The sequence below is a fragment of the Musca autumnalis genome, unplaced genomic scaffold, assembly GCF_047663935.1.
Source record: "Musca autumnalis isolate F117 unplaced genomic scaffold, ASM4766393v1 scaffold_1, whole genome shotgun sequence".
Classification (NCBI taxonomy): Eukaryota; Metazoa; Arthropoda; class Insecta; order Diptera; family Muscidae; genus Musca; species Musca autumnalis.
In genome coordinates this window covers 116,033,415-116,046,722 of record NW_027411644.1, presented here as the reverse complement: position 1 = coordinate 116,046,722, position 13,308 = coordinate 116,033,415, and the positions used below count along the sequence as shown (strand labels likewise).

The window sequence follows — 13,308 nt, the reverse complement described above, 5'->3', positions numbered from 1 at the left end:
TGTACCGTTTTCTGGCCGCCGCGGTGTTACAAATAACAGCGGCGTATTAGTATGTGGTTAGTAGCCGCAGTGTCGCAAATAACAAATTTTGCTGACTCTTGTGCCAGACACTGAAAATAACACATTCAAATTTTTTAGCTTTTAGGAGAGAGCGGAGGTGAAGGAGCTCCCTTTGTCGATGGTCAGACTAGCACGATTTCAACATGGCGACGTCAAGTTTATAGGCGAGGGGTATGAAGTAGTGAAACCCATGTACATGGTTTTCTGTGTTTGTTATGTTGCCTCTTCTTGTTTTTCGTTGCAAGATTATTTCTTCCATTTTCTTTCATTTTTATTTTCTCAAGCAAAAGTTAACAACAAAACAAACATAAAAAGATTTAATAAAAACATTTAATTATTGAAATAGTGAAAATTTAACTATTAATATTTGTTTAATTATTAATGTTAATTATTTTATGTTGTTTTTTGGTTTATTTATGTCTTTTTTTGTTTTTATTAGTATGAGAAACACAACAAACGCGAATGGTAAAATATAGAGGACACGCAAAAATCTTAAATTTCACGTTAACGTGTGTGGACACTAACGAAACTTAAAATAAAACTTTACCGAAATTGGTTTCAAGAAACCTTGCTAGTCTGACCATCGACTTCTCCCTTCTTACCCATAACCTCAAAACATTTTCATGAAAATTTTCATAGTCTGGCACAAGACTTTGGCCTTTTCTACTACACTCAACGACGGGTTCGACCAAAAACACTCGACATATACATCCCTAAAAATTAATTTTACCATCTCATGGTTCATATATACGCAGCAGTTGCTGCAATTGTTCAATTCCGTTTTGACCGTTCTTATGTTTAAGGCCATGTTTATATTAGCTTTGTTCCTTTACTTTTTTCATGGTAAGGGTGGTAAAAGAGAAAAGTGTCAAAATTGCTCTCTCATGAACATTTTTACCAGAAAAGTAAAGGAACGGAAAAATGGTTAGATCTGGCAGCAATGTCAAAAAGAAACATAAAAAATCAATTTTCCTCTTTTATTTCACAGTTTTTAATTTAGTTTAGTCAGCGTTCGACTTTTTCTTCTGTTTTTCGTCCATTTTCTTTTTCATTGTGAAATAATCGTCAAACAAAAGTCGAAAAATCAGTTCTGCCATTTTTTACCGGCAAAAATTTTGCTAGTACCCTCTGGTAGAAGAGAAAGCCATATTCGATCTCTCTCCACTCTCACTCTCTTAAAAATTGCTTCCAGTTTTGCCATTTTCGGGGTTAAGGAACGCTTTGCAGGTTAAAAATGGTAACAAATGGTAAAAATTGTAACTTCAGGTAAGTAAAGGAACACAGCTATTATAGTCCTTTGCAGGGTTGACCTTCTTAATAAAGTTTAATTTGACGTATACGCAAAGGAATTGGCATTTGGAACCCAGTGGGTTTGTTAAATCCGGTTATATATAAACGTACTATAACAGAAGCATTTTTGTAACAAACGTACTTTGTGAACAAAAATGTACTATTCATGTACCAAAAAAATTTAAATTGCCTGTAATAAAAAATAAATTTGTGTGTTTTTATGAAATGAAGAGGCTCAAAACTATATGTGTTGAATTTTAAAAATAGATGAATTCGGATGAAAATCAACAGATAAAAATTCCTGCAAAAATGCGTGATGCAGAATAACCATAATTTCATTTTACGTTTTCTACCCATGTTTGCTACTTTTTTTCTAACCCTGCAGAATGTGAAAATGAATGTCAAAACGGAATTGTTAATTGCAGAAACTGTTGCGTATGTGTGAACCATGAGCATGTCTCCTCATTCTTCTCATTCTCACCCTGTCGGCATTATGTGGTGGTGTTTTACATTTACGCTATTGCTCGTACGAGAAATCGTCTTCTCTTTGTGTTTGTTATTCTTATTAAGCAGAGTTGCAAAATGTAGTAAGAGAAACTGAAACAAAATGTAGTTTTGCAACGAATTTGTGCATAAAAAATTTCTGAAAGCATAAAATTATTTTTTGTAAGCATTTTAATATTATACAATATTTTTATAAAATGTCTTCTTTTTACATTAGGTATTTTTAACAAAAGGTACGATTGGTACCATGGTACAATAAGGAAGGTAGAACAGCTTCGAAAAAACGATAGAAATTCAACCCTACACGTAAGCGCGCTTCCTGTCAGAATTTTATATTGGCATATGCAACAGGTTGCCTTTGTTTGATATTTTTTGTCATTTTATCCAATTCGTTAAAACAGCGGGAAAATGAATGAAACATAAATATTTGTTTTCACATATATACATCGAAACACGGTCAAAAACTTATTTTCAAATTAAGTTCGATAAATATATTGTACAACCGGCTCTGTAATTAACGATTTCATTGCAATTTATTTTGAATATATTTTGAAAACATTTTTAATATTTTTCAAAACAAACACATACACACACAAAATAAAAACTTCACATTTGGACTATGTTTGCATTTACGAAATCCACTCGATTTCATCTGTCAATTCCTTTGTGTATACGTCAAATGAAAACCCATCTGATAGTGCGGTTACACTACAGTTTTTTGCCGGGTTAACCCACTTTATGAGGATTTATTGCTTAATCTGGTCAAATCTGACCAGATTTGCCATACAAAAATTAAACCCTCTCACGACTGGGTTTATTTTAAATCCGGCACAAATCCACCAAAAATACAGTGTTGTATTCGGTATTTGTGCAAAAAAAAATCAACTCTACTCAAAAAGTACCAAAAGTTGCAACTGTTTTTGCAACAGAGTTTGTCGTGTTTTACACGTTTACGATTGGTCGCATGAGATTTTATGGACTTAATAAATCTAAAGTTATTTGAAAATGTTTGTTTTGTTTTAGTTGAAGATTCAATCATATGATTGTCTAAGTCTGGAGTTTCCCCCATTGGCTTAACTTCATCACTTTCCTCTTTGCAGAGAAAAATGTTTACAAAACGCACTGACAGCTTGCAAAATTAACTGATAGCTACCAATATCATGATTTCATCCCGGCGAAGGGAATTATCAATTGGCTTTTCAGTTTTTGAAATGATGAATTTTTAGTGAAAACCTGAACTCTTTAAGCATCGAGTATTCTCATGTTAATGAGAATGATGCTCACTATTCGGCTTTCCCAAAAAACACCAGAACAAAATATTTGCAAGCTGACAGCACGATTCAACTAAGAAATCATCGATTTCTGTTAAGTTGAAATAACATCAACACAGTTACCTGTGAGTATGTCGTTGGAATTTTATTTACAAAACGACATACTCACAGGTAACTGTGTTGATGTTATTTCAACTTAACAGAAATCGATGATTTCTTAGTTGAATCGTGCTGTCAGCTTGCAAATATTTTGTTCTGGTGTTTTTTGGGAAAGCCGAAAAGTGAGCATCATTCTCATTAACATGAGAATACTCGATGCTTAAAGAGTTCAGGTTTTCACTAAAAATTCATCATTTCAAAAACTGAAAAGCCAATTGATAATTCCCTTCGCCGGGATGAAATCATGATATTGGTAGCGATCAGTTAATTTTGCAAGCTGTCAGTGCGTTTTGTAAACATTTTTCTCTGCAAAGAGGAAAGTGATGAAGTTAAGCCAATGGGGGAAACTCCAGACTTAGACAGTTATTTGAAAATCATAAAATTATTTATTTTTTACATTAGACACTTTTTTAACAAAAAGTACGCTTGATACCATGATACAAAAATGTATCCCTGTGTGTAAAATATACCAATATGAGCAAAGAGGGGACGATATCCCATACGAGAAATTATAAAAGTGTAAAACACGACTTTATTAGCTATTTTGTGTGTATACGTAAACAAACATCAGCTGACAGTTTATATCCTCGATAAGCTAAGTGTAACCAGCAAAGATTAACCCACTGGATCTATTAAACCCAGTGGGTTAACCTTCAATAGTGTAACCGGGGTATGAAACCGAAATGATTTCATTTGACGTTTGAGCAATGGAATTGACAGTTGAAATCGAGTGGATTTCGTAAATGTAAACAAAGCATTGGTCTGTTCCTTTACTTTTGAAAATAATAAAACCGGCAAAAGTAGTAAAAGTTGTGAACTGCTCCCATATGAATTGTACGGTGTCTAAAGTAAAGGAACGCTTTTCGAGTAAAAAGTGGTAAAACTTGAAGATTCTTGCACGTAAAGGAACAGAGCTATTGACAAATGTCGGTCACACTCAGAAAAAATTGAAATCAGATTGGTACCATGTTACAAAAAAATGCAACCCTGTGTGTGAAATTCACGAATATGAACAGAGAGCAGACGATTTCTCATACGAGCAATCGCGTAAATGTAAAACACCACTATGTTTCATATCATTCTTCGCCCTGTCAATTTTGTTTTGGCTACTCATTTTTAGCGGCCAATCTATTTTGCGTTTCTAATTCGTATTGTGCGATGAACCCTTATTCACAAAAGTGAACCAATTAGAAAAAGGGCGTCATGTCATTCTTGTCATTCGTTCGCACACAGGTAAACAAAACATTGACTGGGCGACCATCATCACCTCACAAAGAAAGAAAGAAAGGAAAAATATGAACGGAGCAATTCCCAAGGAAATAAAAAACAACTCCACAAACAATTCCTCAAATGGAAATGGAGCCTCTGCCATGATGGTGCGTAATATTAATCCAGGCGAGCGGATAACATTGCTGGTGGACAATGTCCGCTTCATTATTGAAAAGGATTTAGTGACTGCCCATCCAAATACTATGTTGGGTACAATGTTTAGCACAGGCTTTCAATTTGTGCATCCCAACGAAAGAGGTGAATATGAAGTGGCCGATGGAATTTCCCATACATTGTTTCGTGCAATCCTTGACTATTACAAGACTGGGCTTATAAAGTGTCCTCCTACCATATCTGTACCGGAATTGAAGGAGGCATGCGATTATTTATTGATCCCCTTTGACGCCACCACAGTACGCTGCCAAAACTTACGTGGCCTTCTCCATGAACTGAGCAATGAGGGAGCACGCCAACAATTTGAGTTATTCCTTGAAGAGTTTATATTGCCGGTGATGGTAACAGCAGCACAACGAGGCGATCGTGAATGTCATGTTGTGGTCTTGTTGGACGATGATGTTGTCGATTGGGATGAAGAGTTTCCCCCTCAGATGGGTGAAGAATACTGCCAGACCATACATAGTACCACAATGCATCGTTTCTTCAAATACATTGAAAATCGAGATGTTGCCAAGCAGGTTATGAAAGATCGTGGTTTAAAGAAGATACGTTGTGGCATTGAAGGTTATCCCACACATAAAGAGAAGATACGTCGTCGTCCTGGTGGTCGTGCAGAAGTCATCTACAGTTATGTACAAAGGCCTTTCATTCATATGTCCTGGGAAAAAGAGGAGGCCAAGAGTCGTCATGTTGACTTTCAGTGTGTTAAATCAAAATCCGTTACCAATTTAGCTGAAGCTACTGCCGATCCTCCATTGGAATTGGATGCAAGTGGTAATCCCATACCACCACCGCCAGAGAATGTAGTTGCATTTCGTGCTGATGCCGATGCTGGGATCGATGGTGGACCGGTGGAAGATGTTGTTGCCGCCGATGCAGGGGAATTGGAAGCTGCTGGCGGTGCTAACGAGGAGAATGCTTAATTTTTGTCGTAATTCAAAAAACGCGCAATGGTAAATTATACGAAATAATCGAATTATAATCGTATATGCATTATGGAATACCCACACATATATAAATATAACTCCCAAAATTGAATCAACACACATATAAAATAATTATAATACGTACATAAATATATCGATAAACACTTTTTTACATATTTTGTAATACTCAAATCATTTGAATATCTCAAAATCAGTATTTAATCACTATTTGTATTTCTTTTTTGTTTGTTCTTTTCTACATATTTGCGCAAAAAAGGATAGTTCTTGCTTTTAAAACATTTATTTTACACAACAACAAACATACAAACATAGATATATGAAATAATAATAAAATATCCACAATTTTTTCTAAATATATAAAATTGTTTATTACTTTTTTCTCTTGGTCGAATATGCTAATAAGAAAATGTAAGACAGTTAGGACAACAAAGAATTAGTCAATAGGATTGATTGATTACAAAAAATATTTACCCAAATAAACACCCAAGAAAGAAATTTATCGTGTATTTAACCATGTTTTGGGTAAATACCGGTTAGAATCCCATCTATAGTCAATCCCACTGCAGCGGGTTCTTTAGTACTGGATTGACCCGAAACCATAGGGTTTCGACCAGCGACTGCCCAGCATCAAACTTATGCTTCTACCTCGGTTTCTATGCTGCTACAAGAAAAAAAGAATTAGTCCTCTCTTCTGTAATTTTTAAAATAAATAGGTGGTGTTAAAAAAGATAATTTTGTATTATACAGCTTGGAACTAGTAATCTAATTCTAATCGCTAGCGGAAAAGGAAGAAAATGGTACGCCGTAATGGGGACCTAAGTAACTATTTGCGGAAAAAAAGTTGAAATCTTTCAGAAAATATGGATTTAACTCCGCATACAAACCACAAAGACATCGAGGTTTACTCCAAACTGGCTGGGTAGTAGTGCACCAAAATTGATACTTATTTTATAACATCTTTGTTGTAACAGTCAGCTCACTGATGTCACAGTTGGAGAAAATGTTGACCGGTTATGTCGTCGCTCGGCAGAAGCTTAGTTGCCACAGTTTGATTATTCCAATCGTCTCGTGTGAAGGATATTGATGGAAGTTGTCTACACATAATTTTAGCTGGTATATTTGGGAAGAAGATTTTTAAGGGCGCAATCAGCTTTATAGTCGTTTGCATCTTACGGAACATAGTCATGGATATGTCTCGGGGGTTTACTAATGGCTGACTTCCATATCTTCAGATTCTTTGTAGTTTATAAACTTCGTCAAAACATTTCATTTCAGGGAGTTATAAGCTGAATGCCCAATTGACTATCACATTATAAAATCTTTTAAAAATGGTAAAAAGCTATGTATTGATATCGAATAAATAAAAAAGTGGCCAAAGTTGTGAACTGCTCCCATATCAATTGTATGCTTAAATCAAGTAAAGGAGCAGTTTTCGTGTAAAAAGTGGTAAAACTTGAATAATCTTGAGCTTTAGTTTCAGAAAAATTCCAGACATTTGGTAATTTTTTTTAATTTTTATTGAATTTTTGTATACAAAACAGTTTATTACTACAACTACATATTATAAAAAATTACATGTTTTCAGAAGAACTGAAATAATTTTTGTAATCAATTTTAGGAAATTAATTGCTCATATAGGTATACAGATGTGTTTTTTATAATGGATTAACTCCATTCTTTACTAAAAATAACTAAAAATTAATAACGTTTACCAATTGTATGCATATTCAAATACAAAAAATGAGGTAAGATCTGGTACGAAAAAAAAAAACTTAACACAACTATAAGAATATATATAAAAAACATGGAAACTAAATAAGCCAACGCATTATATATTAAATTAAAAAAAAAAAACATGAAAATGATTTATGTGTTCCCTTTGTTTAAATGGCAGACATTAGGATGAAATACGTTTTATGTTTACTTATGCTCCTCCTAACCTTGAACTGACACATTATTTGTAATCTTTGAAGCATCCGAGTTGTTAGTTGTGCTTGATGTAGCAGCCGATGTCGTTGTTGCAGGATCTGGCAAATCAGTGCGTGGTCTCCGGAACAAAATTACATGTGGTTCTGGGGCATGCATCATATAATGGACCCAACCAGGACTTTGTTGAACACCCAAATTACGCCATTCGGTTTCAGTCATCAAATGAGATTTGGGTACAAGTTTGGTTAGCTCTGCCGGTAGTATGACATGTCTACAATAAGAAATAAAACAGAAATATAATTTAACCCAATCACTGCGGTGGTTCCATATGGAACCACTTTTATGCCCTGTTTCACTAAGACGATTCGAATACAAATTCGTTCGAACAACTACCAAACTTTTGTTGTTTGAATAATATTTTATCATTTTTTGTTTTCAATCAAATAAAAATGTTCTACAACAAAAGAAGTTTGGTAGTAATTCGAACGAATTTGAATTAGAATCATTTAAGAGAAACAGGCTATTAGCGTTTTGCGCTTCAACAGAAAAAAAAAAACAATAAACATAATATTTTGATATTTTTTCAACTTTTTCTAATAGTAAACACATGCAGCTAACTTTTTCTCTCTTACGTTTCGATCATTCGAGTTACTTGTGCAGTTCTAGAAGCAAGTTAGAAGTGTGCAAAAAATTTTTAAACAGAAAAATGAACAAATGAATTCCCGCAAGTTGTAAGTGAAAATTAAACATATTTCCATATTTTTTTTAAACAAACCACCATGACTAGATAAATTATATAATTATATAAGATAATAAAAGTAGTTAAAAAGCCTTCATAATGTAAAACTTTCAACTTAAAAAAGTATTTTTTATTAACAAAAATATATATACATGTTCAAAAAAAGTTGTACCATATGGAACCACCACAGGGACGCATTATCAAACTGTCAAAACAATAATATTGCTATTTTTCGGATTTTAACTGTATAAAAGACATTGTTTATATACTTTTTTCGTGTACATTTATAAGGTTTTTATTTAATTTTGATTAGTTATGGTTTATTTTAAGTATCAAACTATATGAAATACAAAACTATTTAGACTCTTTCAATGACGAAGTTGGAGAGGAATAAATTGCTGCCGTTTATGTGCAGCCACCTGATCCAGCGTATGATTCAGCTGAGGATGGAGCAGATGAAAACGAAGGTGGAGCCATTTCGGATTCATACCACGATCAGTTGTGTCAGACAGCTGAAATCGAATTCATGGATCGAATGACGATGATGTTGTGTTGGAAGAGGGAACCGGCAAAGAAATGCCCAAAGTCGAAAATTGTAGTATTTCGAAGGGTGCATCGAATCAATTCCGCTATGTTGGCCCAGAAATAAATAGTCCGTCAAATGTGCCAAATTTCAAGGACAAATTTAAATGGTCCAAGTCTTCATTTCATGCTTCGAAACCTTTATGGATTGCAACAAGGAGGCTCATGTCTTATTTGAACAATTCTTTTACATGATATGTTGCAAATGATTTACAGAGAAAGTAATGAATATGGTGTGCTAATTTCCCAGAAGAACACAAATATTCCAAATATTACGGAAGACGAACAACAGTTTTCGAAACTTAAATTTCATACGTCGTTCCTTTATATTAATATGAAATATCTTTGTTCTCAATAAATAAACCATATTATTTAATTTAACAATAAAACTACAGGAATTACTCGAAATAAGGATACATTTTATTTGAATAATTTTATAAGGAGTCCCTGCGGTGGTTCCATATGGGCTTTAACGGATAAAAATACAGCATTTTCATTTTGATTTTCGGATTCAGGAGGTCAAAATTAGTAAATGAGAGAATTTTCACGAAAAAAATCAAACAAATGTCTAGGGATTGGGTTAATATTTTGACCCAGATACTTTGTACAACTATAAAGGTACCAAATATTTACCGATATTCATAGACAGCATCAAAATATTTCTCCGAATATTGTATTTGATCGGCCGACATTATACTGCTTATATAGGTATTTCGTTTAATATTATTTTGTTTAATTTTGGTTAATTGCGTCTGTTGCTTTGTTTTGTTGACTCTATTCCTCTTCTTATTCCATGAATATGCAAAGTAAAATGATAGCTCTTCTTTCGGCATGCAAAGTGAAATGGTTACAGTATATATCAATATACTACGAATATAATCAACTATGCAGCTAACACTTGGTCTTATGCCAGACTATGAAAATTTTCCTTAACATGAAAATGAGTTTATAGGTAAGTCTTATGCAAGACTATGAAAATTTTCAATGAAAACGTTTTGCCATTTTCTTCCAAATTTTCATTGACGTCTACGGACATATATGAAATCATATGAAAATTTTGATATTTTCATTGCTTTGCATTGGTTTGAAAGTTTGTTCCAGAACTAAAAAGTTTTTAAAATTTTTACGACTTTTTGCGTTCCCAAACTTTTTGAAAAAAACTTTTGTGTGACAACAATTTTTCTCTCCATCTCTCTTTTACGAGTTTTACTATTAAAAAGTACGGGAACAAAGCTATTAGCTGTGTTCCTTTACTTACCTGAGGTTACCATCTTTACCATTTTTAACCTGCAAAGCGTTCCTTAACCCCGAAAAGTGGCAAAACTGGAAGCAATTTTTAAGAGAGTGAGAGAGGAGAGAGAGCGAAAATGGTTTTCTCTTCTACCACACGCTACCAGACAAATTTCTGCAGGTAAAAAAATGGCAGAATTGATTTTTCGACTTTTGTTTGACGATTATTTCACAATGAAGAAGAAAATGGTCGAAAAACAGAAGAAAAAGTCGAACGCTGACAAAACTAAATTAATAAAACTGTGAAATAAAATACGAAAATTGATTTTTTATGTTTCTTTTTGACATTGCTGCCAGATCTACCATTTTTCCGTTCCTTTACTTTACGTTAAAATGTTCATGAGAGATCAATTTTGACACTTTTCTCTTTTACCACTCTTACCATTAAAAAAGTAAAGGAACAAAGCTATTCTTATATTTTACACGCAGGGATAAATTTTTGTATCATGGTACTTTTTGTCAGTGTTCGAAAATAAACACTATGGTATCGTACCGTACCGTTCTGTACCGTACCAAGGTGGATAGGTACACTACGATAGTGTACCGCTCCGGAACACAAACACTAAAAAATATTTTAGTGATACTGTACCGGAACACAACGATAATCGTAGTGTACCGCATGCCGGAGCACTAAAAATCGTAGTGCTCCGACTGCGGAGGACTAAAAATCGTAGTGTTCCTACTGCGGAGCACTAAAAATTTTAGTGTTCCGACTGCCGGAGCACTAAAAATCGTAGTGCTCCAACTGGCTTAGCACTAAAAATTTTAGTGCTCCGACTGCGGAGGACTAAAAATTTTAGAGTTCCGACTGCCGGATCACTAGAAATCATAGTGCACCACGTGTTGGAACACTAAAAAATAATAAAGGTATTATGCTTTCTTAGGAAAATTAAATTTGGTTAAATTTGATCAAATAAAAATTAAGATAAACTGTTACATCCATGTATGTTTAAATTAGTTAAACACATTGAGAAATTTGGTCAAAATTATGAAAAAATAATATTTAGTTTTTGTGGAATGAAGCACAAAGATCGTCGTGTCGGAGCACTAAAAATCGTAGTGTTCCGAATGTCGGAAATTGTACCTGTTGCCATTTGTACAAGAAACAATATTCATTAATTAATGATGATGATTTTTTTTCTAATTTTCTACTAATGCCCCGTTTATATATAACCGGATTTAACAAACCGACTGGGTTTTAAATGTCAATTCCATTGCTTATATTTCAAACAAATCCATATAAAGAAGGTTAACCCTGCAAAAAGCTCTAATATAAACAGCATATAAAGCTCTCAACGTTTGTAACTAGTTTAAAACACGTGCATTTTATTTATTAATTTTTATTTTTAATTTTTACTCGTCCCACAACCCATAAAATATTTAATTTTCCTCACAAATTTGTGTTTTTCAAAATAGTCTGGCTTAGTCCCATTGTTGTTGTTTTAATATTTTAAAACAACTATTTTATTAGTGGAAAAGATTTGGCATTGTTCGCCACAAATTATAATTAACAGCGCTACGATTTTTAGTGATCCGGCAGTCGGAACACTACAATTTTTAGTGATCCGGCAGTCGGAACACTATGATTTTAGTGCTCCGCAGCCGAACTCTACTATTTTTATTGTTCCATTGTTTCGATTTTTAGAGATCTGGCAGTCGGAACACTACGATTTTTAGTGATCCGGCAGTCGGAACACTACGATTTTTAGTACTCCGCAGCCGAACACTACGATTTTTATTGTTCCGTTGTTTCGATTTTTAGAGATCCGGCAGTCGAAACACTAAAATTTTTAGTGATCCGGCAGTCGGAACACTACGATTTTTAGTGATCCGGCAGTCTGAACACTACGATTTTTAGTGCTCCGCAGCCGAACACTACGATTTTTATTGTCCAAAATCAAATCCAAAAATCAAATCAGGCGTTTTTCGCGTGTTCTATTAAATTTTATTTTTTAATTTGTATTTATTAAAAAAAAATAAAATATTTAATTTTCCTCACAAATCATAATAAACTCATGTATCCACAGTCAGAACACTACGATGTCTTTCATATTTTCTACTTAAGTTCCCAACGTTATTAAGGCGAATTTAACAAGGTGATCCAATAGTTGACGTTAGGTTGTAGTCTTCATTTGCTGTAAATTTTTTTTGCGCGAAATATCCACAATAGTTAGAAGAAAACGTTAAAATATTATTCGCGAAGCTTAAACAAAGATGTTGTACACAAATATTTTTTATAGAAGCAAAATATTTGTTATTTATTTTTGATTAAAAATATGTTTTGACAGCAAATGAAGACATCAGTTGTTATTATTGTATCACCTTCTTTCTTACACCATGATGTATACATACATGGATTTAAGAGGTGTATCTGAGTTTTTATGTCTTAATTTGTACTTATCTCAAAAAAAATTATAAATATTTAATTTTCCTCGCAAATCATAATAAACTCGTGTGTGGTACATTATCATTACGTTATTTTTTAGTGTTCCGACATGTGGTACACAACGATTTTTTAGTGCTCCGACTGCGGAACACTACGATTTTTAGTGTTCCGACTGCGGAGCACTAAGATTTTTAGTGTTCCGACTGCGGAGCACTACGATTTTTAGTGCTCCGACTGCGGAGCACTACGATTTTTAGTGTTCCGACTGCGGTACCCAACGTTTTTAGTGTACCAAAATGTGGTACACTACGTTTATCGTTGTGCTCCGGAACAGTATCACTAAAATATTTTTTAGTGTTTGTGTTCCGGAACACTAACGCTAAAAATATTTTAGTGATACTGTTCTCGGAGCGGTACACTATGTTAGTGTACTGTTTATTTTCGAACTCTGCATTTTGTTAACAACACTGGTGGATTTGTGCCGGATTTAAAATAAACCCAGCCGTGAGAGGATTTAATTTTTGTATGGCAAATCTTGTCAGATTTGACCAGATTAAGCAAATAAATGCTCATGAAGTTGGTTAACCCGGCAAAAAGCTGTAGTGTAACCGTGCTATAATTTTTGTATGCGAAATCCTGATAAATTTTGGTTCATTCCGCACGAAATCACGAAACGCCTTCAAAGTCAGTCAAAATTTACTTGAA

The 13,308-nt window shown here is 33.8% G+C and overlaps 2 protein-coding genes across 3 annotated transcripts in view; one reads left to right on the top strand and one right to left on the bottom strand.

The window, feature by feature from the left end:
• Nucleotides 1-4,304: 4,304 nt before the first annotated feature.
• Nucleotides 4,305-6,039, top strand: mri (BTB/POZ domain-containing protein mrityu). The gene has a single exon (XM_073988990.1). The coding sequence runs from the start codon at nucleotides 4,580-4,582 to the stop codon at nucleotides 5,651-5,653; it is 1,074 nt and encodes a 357-aa protein (XP_073845091.1). The 5' UTR covers nucleotides 4,305-4,579; the 3' UTR covers nucleotides 5,654-6,039.
• A 1,132-nt stretch (nucleotides 6,040-7,171) lies between these two features.
• Cks85A (Cyclin-dependent kinase subunit 85A) overlaps nucleotides 7,172-13,308 on the bottom strand; it is a 34,108-nt gene continuing 27,971 nt past the window's right edge. Inside the window, exons 2-3 of one of the 2 annotated variants that reach the window (XM_073989113.1) lie at nucleotides 9,561-9,712; nucleotides 7,172-7,877 (exon numbers count right to left, since the gene is read on the bottom strand). In XM_073989113.1, the coding sequence (XP_073845214.1) occupies nucleotides 7,613-7,877; nucleotides 9,561-9,619 (324 nt within the window). In that variant the 5' untranslated portion in view covers nucleotides 9,620-9,712 and the 3' untranslated portion in view covers nucleotides 7,172-7,612. Of the gene's footprint in view, nucleotides 7,878-9,560; nucleotides 9,748-13,308 lie in introns of both variants that reach the window. The other variant, XM_073989102.1, reaches the window with a different exon arrangement.